The sequence below is a fragment of the Artemia franciscana genome, chromosome 3 (assembly GCF_032884065.1).
Source record: "Artemia franciscana chromosome 3, ASM3288406v1, whole genome shotgun sequence".
In the NCBI taxonomy this organism is placed as follows: domain Eukaryota; kingdom Metazoa; phylum Arthropoda; class Branchiopoda; order Anostraca; family Artemiidae; genus Artemia; species Artemia franciscana.
The window spans coordinates 52,214,281-52,232,106 of record NC_088865.1 but is presented as its reverse complement, the minus strand read 5'-3'; the positions used below and the strand labels follow the sequence as shown (position 1 = coordinate 52,232,106).

General features: G+C 33.9%; 1 protein-coding gene across 7 annotated transcripts in view; it reads right to left on the bottom strand.

The window, feature by feature from the left end:
• LOC136025398 (uncharacterized) overlaps window positions 1–17,826 on the bottom strand; it is a 300,981-nt gene that overhangs the window by 74,679 nt on the left and 208,476 nt on the right. For 2 of the 7 annotated variants that reach the window (XM_065701392.1, XM_065701399.1), the window contains exons 1-2: window positions 15,672–15,703; window positions 492–891 (exon numbers count right to left, since the gene is read on the bottom strand). The exons of 2 other annotated variants lie outside the window; for them this stretch is intronic. In XM_065701392.1, coding sequence (XP_065557464.1) covers window positions 492–531 — 40 coding nt within the window. In that variant the 5' untranslated portion in view covers window positions 532–891; window positions 15,672–15,703. Of the gene's footprint in view, window positions 1–491; window positions 892–15,365; window positions 15,536–15,671; window positions 15,775–17,826 lie in introns of those variants that run through there. 3 more of the 7 variants (XM_065701398.1, XM_065701394.1, XM_065701393.1) reach the window with 3 other exon arrangements.

Here is a 17,826-nt window from a genome sequence, read left to right as displayed (position 1 = left end):
GGTAAAACAGTTATGCGGTGGGAGTCTAGACAAGCTTAATTTCAACCTACCTGAAGGCCCTGAAGTTACTGCTAATAATCTTAACAGGTTCCTCGCTTCCGTTGTCCAGAGCCTTCCTGCATTGTCTTATCAATTACCAACTAATGACCTCTCACATTCTCTTCCCTCCATTTCTCCATCTCAGATCGAAAAAAGAACAGGGAAACTAGGAAAAACAAGTGTTTGCCCTTTAGACACACCTTTTATCTTATTAGTGCTTTTAGTTACTACATTTCAAGTCCCTTGTCTTTTCTTTTCAATGTAATTACAGAGTCTATCCAAATAGTCTTGCCACAAAAATCTTCAAATTTGGAAACAGCGTTTCATACCTCCCTTAAAAAAGAAAGACGGAAAGCCCGGTTTTGAAGGTTTTCGTCCTATTTCTCCCACTCCTATATTCTTGCAACTAAACGAAGGGTTCCTTGCACACTGGCTGAAAGAAAAAATCCTACCTCTTACTGACTTCAGGCTATTTGGTAATCTCAAATCCATTTCTATTTCTCGTTACTTTTTTTTTCTTATTGGCTCGTTTGGGAAAATCCACGAACAACCTAATTGCTGTCTAAATTTAATGTCCACTGGCCTTCCAAAAGCATTTGACCTTGTTAACCACAATATATTGGCTGAAAAACTTGTCACTGAGTTCAATATTGATTCTTTCCTGGTTAAATTGGTTGCCTCCTTATTAAGTAGATCACAGGTAATCAAGTATCATAATCATTCTTCCAGTCCCCTCTCTGTCCACAATGGAGTACCCCATGGTGCTCTCCTTTTATTACTTAAGATTAATAGCCTCACTAAGGCATTTCCGGGTAGATGGAAATTTGTTGATGACCTAACGGTTGTTGAAACCTGCAACAGAAACTTAATAAGCAGCCCTATGAGTATCCTCAATGATATTTCATACGACGCTGTGGACTTAGACATTGGAGTAAACCACTATAGATCTAAGATAATGCCAATGTGTTTCCTTAAAGCCTTATCCCATTTTTTCAACCCTAACTCCCCCCCTCTCAGGTATTTCCGTTTCCTACTTTAATTTACTTGGGGCCACAATTCGAATTTAAAGTAGGATATCCACATTAAAGATATCTTCCACAGAGCAAATACCTCCATTTTCCTGCTTAAGCTCTGAAATAAATTTAGCACCCTCTCTTTAAGGATTTATACTTCCTTTGTCCGCCCACATCTTGAATATGTTTGTCCAATTTGTCATCCTGGCATCTCCCCTAAAGTCTGCTCCTTCTAAAAAAAGGTTGGATCAGAAACCCTTGAGCACATCAGAGGTACGCTGTGCCTCCGTTTTGCCAAAAATGCAATAACAAACCCTTGCAAGAAACACATTTTACACTAAAGACACTTTTCATCCAGACCTCACTTGCCATGGACTGTTTCTAAGCCCGTTCCTATTGGTTTATCGTCCAATTTCGTTGCTTTACCTCCAGATATAAAAAAAACTATGTCCTCTTCATTACTGATAAAATAAACCACTAGCTTCCCTTTTTTTTAGTCGTTAATGGTGATACCTAATATTATATTTGTTTGTCTGTTTTGTTCCTTCCTTCTTTTTATAAGTTCTCTTTTAAACCTTCTTTAATGCCTATTTCATTTCACCTTTTTAACTTGCTGACATTTTGCAGCTTAATATTTTTGACTAAGGAATAATTTGTCATTCTGATATTGTTGTCGTTGGCATTAGCGAGTTTTGTCGTTAGCGAGTTTTTTTAATAGTAGTGCTTTTTTAGTATTTTTTGTTCATATTGTTTTTTTTATGACTCTGAAATGTGAATTCGATCCTTTGGGGCTTGTTGCAGAAATTTTTTGAAATAAACATTTTATCTAATCTTGTTTGCTGTATAAATGATGCAATCAACATCATACTTGATATTCAAACTTATCTCTCATAAATCTGAAACAAGGGCGATTAACAATGTAGCATCATCATCTCCTGGAAAAACATGGGTAATATCAAGGTGATACAAACCCTGGCTTTCCATATGGATCTTCTCCAGTTTCTTTTTTTCTATATTTTCAACTACAAAGGTATAATAACAAAAATAAAAAGTCACTACTTTAGTTACTTACCCCAAAACCATCACAAGGCCACGAGATTTCAAAATCCCTTTTTTGTTTTTTGGCTTTACTTTGCTTCTACAGACCTTTAGAAGTGCAGTTGCCAACAACTACCTTTATTTAATGATACGTGTCTGAGTACTTTAAACAGCTGTTGATTCGTTTTTCTGTTCAGTACACAACAAAAGTCACCAATCAAACATAGTTTAAGCACACTGAACAGAAATCACAACAAAAAATCAAAAGTGCAGTTACCAACAACTACCTTTATTTATAGATAGGTGTCTGAGTATTTTAAACAGCTGTTGATTCGTATTTCTGTTCAGTACACAACAAAAGTGACCCATCAAACATAGTTTAAGCACACTGAACAGAAATCACAACAAAAAATCAAAAGTGCAGTTACCAACAACTACCTTTATTTATAGATAGGTGTCTGAGTATTTTAAACAGCTGTTGATTCGTATTTCTGTTCAGTACACAACAAAAGTGACCCATCAAACATAGTTTAAGCACACTGAACAGAAATCACAACAAAAAATCAAAAGTGCAGTTACCAACAACTACCTTTATTTATAGATAGGTGTCTGAGTATTTTAAACAGCTGTTGATTCGTTTTTCTGTTCAGTACACAACAAAAGTGACCCATCAAACATAGTTTAAGCACACTGAACAGAAATCACAACAAAAAATCAAAAGTGCAGTTACCAACAACTACCTTTATTTATAGATAGGTGTCTGAGTATTTTAAACAGCTGTTGATTCGTTTTTCTGTTCAGTACACAACAAAAGTGACCCATCAAACATAGTTTAAGCACACTGAACAGAAATCACAACAAAAAATCAAAAGTGCAGTTACCAACAACTACCTTTATTTATAGATAGGTGTCTGAGTATTTTAAACAGCTGTTGATTCGTTTTTCTGTTCAGTACACAACAAAAGTGACCCATCAAACATAGTTTAAGCACACTGAACAGAAATCACAACAAAAAATCAAAAGTGCAGTTACCAACAACTACCTTTATTTATAGATAGGTGTCTGAGTATTTTAAACAGCTGTTGATTCGTATTTCTGTTCAGTACACAACAAAAGTGACCCATCAAACATAGTTTAAGCACACTGAACAGAAATCACAACAAAAAATCAAAAGTTCAGTTACCAACAACTACCTTTATTTATAGATAGGTGTCTGAGTATTTTAAACAGCTGTTGATTCGTTTTTCTGTTCAGTACACAACAAAAGTGACCCATCAAACATAGTTTAAGCACACTGAACAGAAATCACAACAAAAAATCAAAAGTGCAGTTACCAACAACTACCTTTATTTATAGATAGGTGTCTGAGTATTTTAAACAGCTGTTGATTCGTATTTCTGTTCAGTACACAACAAAAGTGACCCATCAAACATAGTTTAAGCACACTGAACAGAAATCACAACAAAAAATCAAAAGTTCAGTTACCAACAACTACCTTTATTTATAGATAGGTGTCTGAGTATTTTAAACAGCTGTTGATTCGTTTTTCTGTTCAGTACACAACAAAAGTGACCCATCAAACATAGTTTAAGCACACTGAACAGAAATCACAACAAAAAATCAAAAGTGCAGTTACCAACAACTACCTTTATTTATAGATAGGTGTCCGAGTATTTTAAACAGCTGTTGATTCGTTTTTCTGTTCAGTACACAACAAAAGTGACCCATCAAACATAGTTTAAGCACACTGAACAGAAATCACAACAAAAAATCAAAAGTGCAGTTACCAACAACTACCTTTATTTATAGATAGGTGTCTGAGTATTTTAAACAGCTGTTGATTCGTATTTCTGTTCAGTACACAACAAAAGTGACCCATCAAACATAGTTTAAGCACACTGAACAGAAATCACAACAAAAAATCAAAAGTGCAGTTACCAACAACTACCTTTATTTATAGATAGGTGTCTGAGTATTTTAAACAGCTGTTGATTCGTTTTTCTGTTCAGTACACAACAAAAGTGACCCATCAAACATAGTTTAAGCACACTGAACAGAAATCACAACAAAAAATCAAAAGTGCAGTTACCAACAACTACCTTTATTTATAGATAGGTGTCTGAGTATTTTAAACAGCTGTTGATTCGTATTTCTGTTCAGTACACAACAAAAGTGACCCATCAAACATAGTTTAAGCACACTGAACAGAAATCACAACAAAAAATCAAAAGTGCAGTTACCAACAACTACCTTTATTTATAGATAGGTGTCTGAGTATTTTAAACAGCTGTTGATTCGTATTTCTGTTCAGTACACAACAAAAGTGACCCATCAAACATAGTTTAAGCACACTGAACAGAAATCACAACAAAAAATCAAAAGTGCAGTTACCAACAACTACCTTTATTTATAGATAGGTGTCTGAGTATTTTAAACAGCTGTTGATTCGTTTTTCTGTTCAGTACACAACAAAAGTGACCCATCAAACATAGTTTAAGCACACTGAACAGAAATCACAACAAAAAATCAAAAGTGCAGTTACCAACAACTACCTTTATTTATAGATAGGTGTCCGAGTATTTTAAACAGCTGTTGATTCGCATTTCTGTTCAGTACACAACAAAAGTGACCCATCAAACATAGTTTAAGCACACTGAACAGAAATCACAACAAAAAATCAAAAGTGCAGTTACCAACAACTACCTTTATTTATAGATGGGTGTCTGAGTATTTTAAACAGCTGTTGATTCGTTTTTCTGTTCAGTACACAACAAAAGTGACCCATCAAACATAGTTTAAGCACACTGAACAGAAATCACAACAAAAAATCAAAAGTGCAGTTACCAACAACTACCTTCATTTATAGATAGGTGTCTGAGTATTTTAAACAGCTGTTGATTCGTTTTTCTGTTCAGTACACAACAGAAGTGACCCATCAAACATAGTTTAAGCACACTGAACAGAAATCACTACAAAAAATCAAAAGTGCAGTTACCAACAACTACCTTTATTTATAGATAGGTGTCTGAGTATTTTAAACAGCTGTTGATTCGTTTTTCTGTTCAGTACACAACAAAAGTGACCCATCAAACATAGTTTAAGCACACTGAACAGAAATCACTACAAAAAAATTAATACAAACACGAGTTTGGCTAATGCCTCCATCCTTAACTGTAAAAGTCTAAGGCCTAATGTGGCATTTGCATTTTATTGGAAACTATATGTGCCTTGAACATCCCTTGGAAAGCACTAATAAAATTAAACTGAATATTTGGTATATTATGATATTAACTGATAAAAGTTCAGCAGTTCAAGATTTTATTTCTTTCTAATCTTTGTTTTCAATCTTGTAAGACCAAAAGAAAATATTTGTGACATAACTTGTTTTAGTAAAGCGCAAATCAAGCAGTAGGCCTTAAAACCATTACAGTTGCGAAATGGGGCAGTAACAAACTCTTGTTTATGGTGATTTTTGTTCAATTTTATGTTTGATTTGCATATTCAATTTAAGTTATATGCGTTTTAAAATTTATTTATTAATTTATATTAGTGCCTGTCGAATGTTTGTTTGATATGATTGTTTATTTAATTTTTGTTCGTTTTAGGTTTCATTTATCCTTTAATAGCTATTGCTGGTCATTTTGAGTGGGAATGATTATAGGAATTTATTTTTGCTGGTTTATGTGTAATATGGCTCTACATTTCTTTGAACAATTTACTTCGAAAAGTATTTTTTTAAATTAATTTGTGTTCAATTTTAATTGCCAATGTTTCAAGTAATTCAACATTCCCTATTTCAACATCATTTCTTTAGACAACGTATCGAAACATCAACATGATTTTTTTCGACATTAAAGTTTCAAACTTCAACATTCCCTTCCATTCCCTGGAAATAGTCAAAAAAAGATGTAATAGTAGTCAAAACTTTGCTTCAATATCCTTAGCCTTTTTGGAAACATCCAGGATCAGATGTTTCCCCCTTCTCCTAATGATAAACTTTGTATGTAAGAATTGGAGAAATTGCATAATTTACATTCCTTACCCTAGGGGCAGCAGGGGTATGGGATCCATTGATCCCATACATTCCCTGGAAATAGTCACAAATAGATGTAATAGCAGTCACAGTTGCAAGTTATTGCAGTTGGAAGTAGTCACAATAGCAGCAGTAGTAGTAGAGATTCTGAAAGTTTTAAGTTATTATTCTTACCTGTTCCCAAGACAGTGCAGATAGGCCTTTTTGATAATTTTGAAATGTGTAATTTCTTTTTAATTTAGCTCAACCAACCTCTTAACATTTCCCAAAACTTTGCTTCAATATCCTTAGCCTTTTTGGAAACATCCAGGATCAGATGTTTCCCTCTTCTCCTAATGATAAACTGTGCATGTAAGAATTGGAGATTGCATAATTTACATTCCTTACCCTGGGGGCAGCAGGGATATGGGATCCACAGAGGCTCAGCTATTAGAGGTTGTAACTATTTTGAATAAAATGGCTTTTCAAGATCTTTATCAGTGTTGAGGAGAGAAGCTAAAAGGGCAAGAGAGGGAGGGGTCACTGCCCTTTGTTCATTTTCTAACATGTCCTTAAAGTTTTAACTTAACACCCTTAGCTGTTCCTTGCATATTGATGTTGGGTTCTTTTAAAAACTCTCTTGCATATAGTGTGCTTTGATTTTGTTTGACATACCACCCAATGTTCTCTAAAAGTTTAACAGAGGCAGCACTATAGTGTTGCCAATAGTAAAGGCCATATGGGTTCAATGTTTTACCATTATTTTTTTTACCACAGAGGCACTTAAACAATAAAGGGACGTTGTATAATCTGTGGACGGGGCCCATTTGATTGGAAACTGGAAGTTCTAGTGCTCTTTTTAAGAATCAAAAGTGAAGAGAGGGGAACTAGTCTCCCCACCCCACGCTTTTTTCTCCAAATGCATCAAATCAAATTTTCAGATAATTGCCTTGTCCAAAGTAACCTTTAAGTAATCCAGAGTTGAAAACAGCACCCAGGGAAAGGTTTGTAAGTTATGCAAGTTGCCGATTGCTAACAGATAAGGTTTTTACGGAATGGGCGGTTGTACAGACTACAGAGGAAGTTTATTCAATTTGAAATCAAAAGTTCTAGTTCCCATTTTAAGAGGAAAAAGAGATCAAAGGCAACCAGTCCCCCACCCTTTTTGTCTCAAATACAGCTGATCAAAATTTTATTGCCATTTTGTCCAAAATGGTCCAAGGACCAAACATATAAGGGTAACATATAAGGATGTTTAATAAAAAAGAGGGTATGTTTGATCCTTGGTCTTCAAGAAGGCTTAGGATAGTAAGATGAAACCTTAAGGAAATGTTGAGAGGGATGACAAACACATTCAAAACACAATGTGCTTAGTGGTTGTGAAAACGGAATATCATCAATATCTAAAGAACAACTGGGATCTTAAGCTAAAAATTTCAAGATATGTTGAGAAATGAATGCCAAGCCACCATTGCTCCATGGCAATAATTGTAAATTATACAATTTGCATATTGCTCACATACAGAATTTATCGTTAGGAAAAGGGGAAATATTTGATTCTGGGTGTATCTGAAAAGGCTATGGGTATTGAGGTGAAACCTTGGAGAATCTTGAGGGGTAAGTTTATTTTAAATCTAAAGGTACTGTATCTATGTACAACCAATTTATCAAAAAGAAGGACCAGCAATATTTTGAAGGTTCCCTCCCATGCTTTTTAATTGCAATCCCTCCACATATACAGGATCGAAATGGTTCAATAGAAATTTTCTTCAAAATAATCAAAAGTTCAAATAACTATGCCTAATAACCACCTATAGGTTTGAAGAGGGATGCTGAACACATTAAAAGACGTTGCGTGTGTTCTCATTGTCATAAAGACATATTATCAATACCTAAGGAATGGTTGAAGGTATTAAGTTGAAAATTTCAGAGGATGTTGAAGAGCTATTGGAGGGTACCAAGCCACCTTTACCCGTTTTAGATACTCCATTCCCTCATCATTGATAAAAATTTAGAAAAAAACAATTTTGTTCAAAACAGTCAGAAGGTCCAGTAACTATGCCTCCAGGGACAGAATGTCCTCAGGGTATTAATGGTAAATTATTCAACTTGCTGTCTCTTACATGCAGGATTTCTCATTACGAAAAAGGAGGAACTTTTTATTCTAGGTGTGTTTTCAGCTTCTCTCCCTCAAAAGATGTCTGGTCAAAATTTTGGAATAACCATCTAGTTCAAACTTGTCAATAAATTCAAATAACTATAGGCTACCTCCAGGGATAACTTAACCCCAGAACCCTTGGAACAAGTGTTGTAAATTAGATAAGTTCCCCACCGTTTATATAGAAGGTTGGTAATTAAAAAAAGGTGGTTTGTTTGATCCTGAGTCGCTAAAAGGGCTAAGAATGCTAACTCATTCTAGTGGTAACATATTATCCAAGGGTGCAAAGAACAAGAAAAATTTGATTTAATATATAGAAATTTTCATTAACAATATTTGTTGACAATACAGAGCTACAGCTTTTATTATCGCCAGAGACTTCAATCAAACAAATAACGAGCAAATGGCAAATAAAGACCTAAAACAAGCAGTGACAATTCTGACCCACCAAAGCGAAAGCATGCTTGACCTAATTTCATGGACCATTACAACCATTACCAACCATCATGTTCATTAGCGATTAAAAACTCTAACTACTTTGTAATTTGCTCGTTGGTCAAAGCCAACTTTCCAGAAGAGAAGAAAACTAAAGTAACAGCTCAACCTTTCATTAGGGAAGGTATATCTTCCTTTGAATGCTGGATTGTAACCTTTGACTTCAATGAGCTCTCCTCTATACCAGACATTGACCTCAAAGCTGAGGCTCTGAACTCTTTTCTTCTACAGAAAACAGGACAATCTATCAAACAGTTAGTGGTAACGAAATGTAGTAAAGAGCGACCCGGCTCAATAGTAAACGAAACTCTAAAAAACGGAATTTTGATGCTAATAGACACATCAAAAGAATCAGATGTTTATGCTGATTTTAAATAGCCTATATAAGTTCTATCGCAGTGAGTCCTTACCATCAAAAGTTGCCTTATTTTGGAAAATAGGGGGAAACAACCCGTAAAAGTCATAGAATCCTATCAACAAAAATATAGAATTTCGTATTTTTTGCCAAAAGACTAGTCACGGGTGCGCGTTTAGTTGTTTGTTTTTTTCCCCAGGGTAGTTGCATCAACCCAGTGGTCCTAGGACGTCGCGAGAGGGCTCATTCTAACGGAAATGCAAAGTTCTAGTGGCCTTTTTAAATGACCAAGAATTGGAGGGCACCTAGGCCGCCTTCCACACTTATTTTTTCCCAAAATCAACAGATCAATATTTCGAGATAGCCATTTTTTCAGCATAGTCGAAAAACCTAATAACTATGTCTTTGGGGACGAATTACTCTCTCACAGTCCCCGAGAGAGGGCCGCAAGTTACAAACTTTGACCATTGTTTACATATAGTAATGGTTATTGGGAAGTGTAGAGACATTTTCAGGGGAATTTTTCAGTTGGGTGGGTGGGGGGGTTGAGGGGAGGGCTTTACGTGGGAGGATCTTTCCATGGAGGTATTTCTCATGGGGGACGAGAATTTCCATGAAGGGGGCATGGCATTTTCTAGTATTATTTAAAACAAAAAACAATTAAAAAATAAATATGAAAAAGTTTTTCAACTGAAAGTAAGGAGCAAAATTAAAACTTAAAACCAACAGAAAATATTAAGCATATGAGGGGTTCATCTCCTCCTAAATACCTCTCTCTTTACGCTAAATTATTTTTAGTAGCTCATACAAATTTAAAAGTTCTAATTGCCTTTTAAGTAACCAAAAAATTGGAGGGCAACTGGGCCTTCTTCCCTGCTCCTTTTTCCTCAAAATCTACTGATTAAAACTATGAGAAACCCATTTAGCCAAAAAAAATTAATATGCAAATTTTGTTTTAATTATTCATGTGCAGAGAGCCAAAATCAGAACGTGTATTAATTCAAACACGTTCAGAAATTAAATTAAAAAAACAAGTTTTTTTAACTGAAAGTAAGGAGCAACATTATAACTTAAAACAAAAAGAAATTAATCCATATGTGACAGGCGTTGTTCCCTCCTCAACAACCGTAGTAAAAAAATGATTTAGCTCTTTATGCTAAAGTCATTTTTCCTGTTAGAAAAAATGGAGTTGAGAGAAAGAGCCAAACTTTAGCAGGCCATTGAGGAGGGAACAGTCCCTTTCACATACGGACTAATTTCTGTTTGTTTTAAGTTTTAATGTTGCTCCTTACTCTCAGTTAAAAAAAACTTGTTTTTATTATTTAATTGTAGCAAGTGAAAATGATAAGCATTGGATAAACCTAAAAAGTACTAATCCACCCAATGTTAGTTCCACTGAAACAGAAAAGTTGCACCCACAAATAACATGCTTTTTGCACCAGCAAAGAAGTTGAACAGATCTGCTAAGAAAGGATATGTTTATAACAAATTGACTTCAGAGTTGACTACTAGCCCCTATACTTTATTAAATAAAAAAAACTAGTTTTTTTAACTGAAAATAAGGAGCGACATTAAAACTTAAAATGAACAGAAATTACTCCGTATATGAAATGGATTGTCTGCTCCGCAATCCATCGCTCTTTACGCTACAGTTTTTAATTGTTTTAAAAAGTAGAATTGTGGCAAAGAGTCAAACTTTAGCGTAAAGAGCGAGGGATTGCGGGGGTGACAACCCATTTCATATAAGGAGTAACTTCTGTTCGTTTTAAGTTTTAATGTCACTCCTTACTTTCAGTTAAAAAAAATAGTTTTTTTATTTAATTTCTGAACGTTTTTGAATTAATGCATGTTTGATTTTGGCTCTCCGTACATAAATTATTAAAATGAAATTTGCATACAAATTCTTTTTTTGGCTAAATGGCTTTCTCTTAGTTTTGATCAGACAATTTTAAGAAATAAGGGGTGGGGAAGGAGGCCTAGTTGCCCTCCAATTTTTCAGTGATTTAAAAAGGCAATTAGAACTTTTAATTTTTAACGAACGTTTTTATTAGTAAAAAATATATGTAACTGAAGAATTAACTTACGTAACAAACTTTTATGTTCTTATATTTTTAATTATATATATGAGGGGGGTTGTCCCCTCGTTAATACCTCGCTCTTCACACTAAATATTAAGTTTTATCCCAAATCTTTAAGAATGGCCCCTGAATCAGAAAGGTCATATAATAAGTAGTTGAAATTACTAAAAATACTTTAGCATAAAGAGCGAAGTATTTATCTCCTCCTGAATACCTCGCTCTTTATGCTAAAGTGTTTTTAGAACCCCTCATATGCGTAATAATCTCTGTTCGTTTTAAGTTTTAATGCTACTCCTTACTTTCAATTGAAAAAAACTTTTTCATGTTTATATTTTCATTGTTTTTTTTAATAGTAATGCTAGAAAATCCTGCGCCCTTTTCATTGAATTTCTCTTCCCCCATGAAATATTCCTCCAAAGAAAGATCCTCCCGCACAGCCTTCTCCCCTCAACCCCATACCAAAACCAAACAAAATCCCCCTGAAAATGTCGGTACACTTCCCAATAACCATTACTGTATGTAAACATTGGTCAAAGTTTGTAGCTTGCAGCCCCTCCCCCAGGGACTGTTGGGGAGTAAGATCCCCAAAGACATAGTTACTGTGGTTTTTGACTATGCGGAACAAAATGGCTCTTTCAAAATTTTGATCCGTTGACTTTGGGATAAAAATGAGCGTGGGAGGGGGCCTAGGTGCCCTCCATTTTTTTTAGTCACTTAAAAAGGGAACTAGAACTTTTCATTTCCGTTAGAGTGAGCCCTCTTGCAACACTCTAGGACCACTTGGTCGATACGATGACCCCTGGGAAAAAACAACAACAAACAAATAAATAAACACACATCCTTGATCTGTCTTCTGGCAAAAAATATGAAATTCCACATTTTTGTAGATTGGACCTTGAAAATTTTTTTCTATAAGGTTCTCCGATGCGCTGAATGCGATGGTGTGATTTTCGTTTAAATCCAATGACTTTTAGGGGGAGTTTCCCCCTATTTTCCAAAATAAGGCAAATTTTCTCAGGCTCGTAATTATTGATGACAAAGGTTAAACTTTATGAAACTTATATATTTAAAATCAGCATAAAAATCCGATTCTTTTGATGTATCTTTTAGCATCGAAGTTCCGTTTTTTAGAGTTTCGTTTACTATTGAGCCGGGTCGCTCCCGGGTCACTCCTGGCACGAACTGTTTGATTCTCTAAAGTCAAACGTTTATCTAGAAAACTCGTTAATAGAGATATGAAGATACAGAAAGATGATGGGTCCTTGGTGTGGTCAATTAAAGTAAGATTACTTTTCATAGCAATATGTTCTACTTACCCATCATTAACCATAACTATGATAGCTATTTTTATTAAAAAATTCTTGATTTTTCTTTCCTGTTCATTTTTTCTTTTTACCACAAAATTTAAATTTGACCATTTGGAAATAGTTCAAAATTTTTTTCTGAAATAAACATTTTATCTCTTGATGCTGTTTTTCATGTTCTTTCCAAAAATAATTGTTTCACTTGCATATCTAATCTAAATACCTTTAATGGACCCTAAAGTGGCACCTAATTACTTATCTTTTGCACAATAAATAAATTAAGAGAAGAGGTTAAAAAAATACCAAACAAATATCAATCAATTCCTCCCAAGTCACATATTCAACAAACACTGATGAAAAACAATCAAAATCAATAAATATAATTAATAAATTTCATATTAATATTTTTTTAGTTAGGGATAGTGGTTTATGCATAGAAAAATGATTGAATAAGTTTTTAGTCATGGTATGATTAATTGTTTTCTTTTAACCATTTTGAATTATGTGGAATAAACCAACCAAAACCAATAAAAATTTGGTGTAAATTATGAACTACGAATTTTGTTATTCAAGTTTTTTAAGTGCATTTGAAGGGAGCAAATTATTAAGCTATAGGTCTGGATAGACAAAGCATAAAAAATATACTGAGTAGGCTGGTGTTCTTCCCTAGTATGGTTCAATGCAAAAGGCATTGCTAGAAAAGTAACTATACTATTTGAAGATTGCATAGCTCTAGGAATTATGTGGTGTTGTTTGGGAGGGGGGTAGTTAACCCTCCAAATAATTAAGAGAAAGAATGGTAAAATTCTAGTTGATTGACTTTTGGCTATCTAGGAAATGGGTTAGGTTAGGAAAATGAAACTTTCAGGGATGGGTCTAAAGGCTAAAGAGTGTCCTGGGAATGTATTTTGAAGTGCCCATCTGCACTCCTTCTCCCTCTAGAGGGCCCTGAAATTTGCTTACATGACAAAAAAAAATATTTTCCCTTAATTTTCAGTCACCAGTTGCCTTTTCTCTGCCTTTAGTTCTGAAAATGCAATTCCTGTTATTTGAGTAGAATTCTGAACCATACCAATATTTTTTTTTTCAAAATTTAGGAAATGTATTTGCATATCTTTAAAACCTTATAAATTGGGATTGAGCAAAGTTGTGAAACTGAAAACAATATTGTTGTACTTAATTTAAGCAGATGATCTGTTTTGCAAGGTTTCACTTCTATAACAAACATATTTTTAAAGGTCAGCAAAGGTCAGGGCCCTCTAGAGGGAGAAGAAGTGGAGGTGGGTACTTCAAAATACCTTCCAGGGACATACTTTAGCCTTTAGACTCATCTATAAAAGTTTCATTTTCCTAACAGGTTAATTTATAGCAAACAGTATTACTGGCTTTTGTATAAAGCAAATATACTATTCAATGCCTTTTTTTATGGTGTTTACAAATATAATAATTGCTTTTACTGGAAATTCAGATTTAAGCAGTTTTTGACCTCTTAAAAATGACCAAAATATGGGGTACAAAGAAGGCTTAAAACATTGATCTCAGGCATTAAAACATTGGATTCAAGCTTACTGTTTCATTATAAATTAATTTTTTAAATGTTATATTATCCACAAGCAGTGATTCTCCATGATTAAATTGAATAAATAAATTTTATCAATGTTATGGTATTTTCTTCTTCCTTGACATCAAATTCAAGACACCAAAACATCAATTTTTTAAATGTTATATTATCCACAAGCAGTGATTCTCCATGATTAAATTGAATAAATAAATTTTATCAATGTTATGGTATTTTCTTCTTCCTTGACATCAAATTCTAAATAAAATCATGCGTTTTTGGTCAAAAATATGGAAGCTGGCTATTACAAATGCCAGTTATACTGTTGGCTATAAATGTAACTATATTAAATACAGCAATGGTTAGTTTATGTATTTAATATATGCTAAGCTTTACCCCACCCCCCTGATGTGCAAATATATAGTCCAAATTGGTTTCTAAACTATTACAGATTTGCAATTTCAAATATCCTATTATTTGTAAAAAAACAAACAACCAAAAACATATATTTTGATTGAAATTTTGGCAACAAGGAAGAAGAAAACGCCATAGCATTGATAAAATTTATTTATCCAATTTAATTGTGGAAAATCAGTGCTTGTGGATAATATAACATTAAAAAATGGATTTACAATAAAATGGTAAGTTTGATTTCAATGTTGTGAAGTTTGAGACCAATGTTTTAAGCCTTTTTATACACCATATTTAGGTCATTTTTAAGAGGTCAAAAAGTGCTTAAATCTGAATTTCTGGTAGAAGCGCTTATTATATTTGTAAAGAGCATAAAAAAAGGCATCAAGTGGTATATTCACTTTATACAAAAGCCAGTAATACTGTTTGCTATAAATTTACCCATACTTTACCATTTAGACTCATCCCTGAAAGTTTCATTTTCCTAACCTAACCCCTTTCCAAGATACCCAAAAGTCAATCAACTAGAATTTTACCAAAAAGTTATTAAGTAACCCATGTCCCTTGACTCTCTGAATGGAGAATCAACAAAAATATTTTCTCCTAATTCCTTTCTCCCAATAAATTACTGGAACTAAACCTCTGCAAAGAGTCCAATTGTAATATTTTCCCTTATTTAGCAGAGTTCCTTTAGAGGCAGTCAACCAATATATATTTGCCATGTCCTAAATGTATCAGCCTTGGCTAAAGTAAGAATTGTATTGTTTTTCTTTTATTGTTTGAAATATTCCAGGGAAGGTATCTGGGGCTTTCAGGGAGGAAGAGAGGGCAGGGTACATTATCAGAAAAGATTTGGAAAGAACATAGCCTAACCTATAATAAAGAATAGGCCTATAACACTTACTTTTGTTGTAGGCAAACATGTTTCTTTTAGAAGTAATCCACTACTAAGCTCCTAAAAAATGAAGTAGCACCCACACCAAGCCTGTAAACTACTGGTCTAGGTCTTTACAACAAAAACTAAAGTTAATATTAATCTAATGACTCCTGAGTTGTTGATCATCAATGTGTTCTGTAGAATTCAAATTCTGTTGAGCAGACCTTCCTTGCTCTACCCATTTCTCTTTATTTCTTGATAAGGTAATCTGAAACAGGTTTTCTTCATATCCCTATTTCATTTTTTTTCTTTTAGATAGACCTATGTACATACCTTAGGTATTTTCTCATGTACAGCTTTCAAAATAAACCGCGGAAACTAAAATTTAATTTAGGACGCTGCAGCCATCTGAACTTTTAAATCTTAAGAACAAGTTATCAAACAGTTCAGTCCAAAACTGTTGACAACTTCAAAAAAGCAATTGACCGAGACTGGGCAGCGATGGAGTGGAAACTACACTGGGAGGCCAGTGGATCTACTCAACGGAACTAGACAACGCACTTCCACCTCCATCACTCAACCGGCGAATCTACAGGATGTTCACCCAACCTTATTCGCCGGCCAGTGCGATTTAAGGTAATTTAAGGTAATTTAAGGTAATCAAAATTGGAAATGCAGACAAAATGGAATTTCGCTACGAAAATCTGTGAGCCCAAATCCACTATAGCATCATTTTCATGCACAAGAGACTCCAATATGGCTTGGATATGAGTAGTGAATCAAGTGTTTTTTATAAAATAGGTCTAAGAGCCAAACAGAGGATCGGAACTATTGGGTGAAAGCGCTTTCTGCGGATATTACGATAATTTTTCAAAATTGTTTTCAAAGTAAAATAAGAAAAACGACTGAAATATACTCTGATACTCTATTAATTTAGCTTTTATATTCCGTTAACTTTGCTATTTTATTCTTTTAGTCTGAAAGAATGCTATTTCATTTCATGTCGTTTGATTTAAGAAAGATTGCAAAACTAAATTTAAAAAAAGCCAAAACTTTGGTTACCATTGATGTGACTTTTTTTAAGCAAAACGATAAAGACTAGGGAAGAACATTTGCCTACTCAGTGTATTTCTTACGCTTTGTCTAACTAGACCTATAGCTTAATAATTTGCTCCCTGCAAATGCACCCCCATCTTAGTGTTTTATGTTAATCCCTAGAATGCAGTTGGATACAAAACTTAAAAAACTTGAATAACAAAATCCTTGATTCATAATTTACACCATATTTTTATTGGTTTTGGTTGGTTTATTCCACATAATTCAAAATGTTTAAAAGAAAACAATTAATCATACCATGGCTAAAAACTTAGGATGTGAAAATAAAATTAAATGAAAATTTTGATTCTGCTTCGGCCCTCCATGTTTGGAAAATACGGACTATTTAGTTCTTTTTGAGGAAACAATTCAGATAACTAATGTGAATGGTCTACCACGGTCTTTTAGAGAGACAGTTGAGATTCAAAGGTATATAAATAGGAATTTTACTATAAATAGAGACACTGGAGATATTTGTACAAGCCCAATTTATAATACTTTATTTTTAATGATTCAAATAAGAGTATTCCTCAGTTTAAGGTAAAACAACCTGTCCACATTTTTAATTAGAGTCGATTCTGTAGGGAAGCTAAGTCTATTGCTTAGCAGAGAATTTTTGCAAAGTCCAATAGGTGAATGTGTCTTTCATTTATTCCGCTATATTTTTATCTAGTATATATTTGTCTCTCTTGCAATGTACTTCAAAAGGTTAATTTTTTTTTGTTTATTCGGCACTGAGAACAACTCGGTGAAGTTCTTTTTCAAAAAATTTGTTTATTTTCTGTTAATGTTGTTCCACTGGCTGACACTACCCTTGTTTTTCTCTGCTTTTTCATTTTTTTCTTTTATTATAGTTTTTCTTCTTTGTTTCATAGGACAAAATATAATATCAGATATACCCTTGTGGCAGTATTCGAGAGAATAATTTTATGGTTTGATGTGGATTACTTGGCCTTGAATGTGGGCAAGTCCCATTTTCTTATTTTTACCAAATTTATATAGCTTTCCCTAAGCCTACATACCCTCAAGTGTCACAAGGCTCATTGTGTAGACCAGAGAAATAAGTGGTCCGGTTTCTTGGTATCCTGCTTGAAAACCTTTCGTTTAGATATTATGTAGCCACAATTAGGGCTAAGGTCTAACGGAGTTTGGATATCATTCAAAAACTCGAACACACATTTCCTGTATCTATTCTTAAACTTCTTTTTTTCTGCCTTGTTCAGTAATATGTTTTGTATTGCCCCATTATATGGATGTCTACTTTTCTTCTACACTGTGGGGAAGGCATGGAGTTTAGTATTAGAAAGGCTTATTTTGCGAAAGAAAATCTTACATTTATTTCTTTACGTTTTTATTGACATGGTCTTGTTCATGAAAAAAATAAAATTGGAAA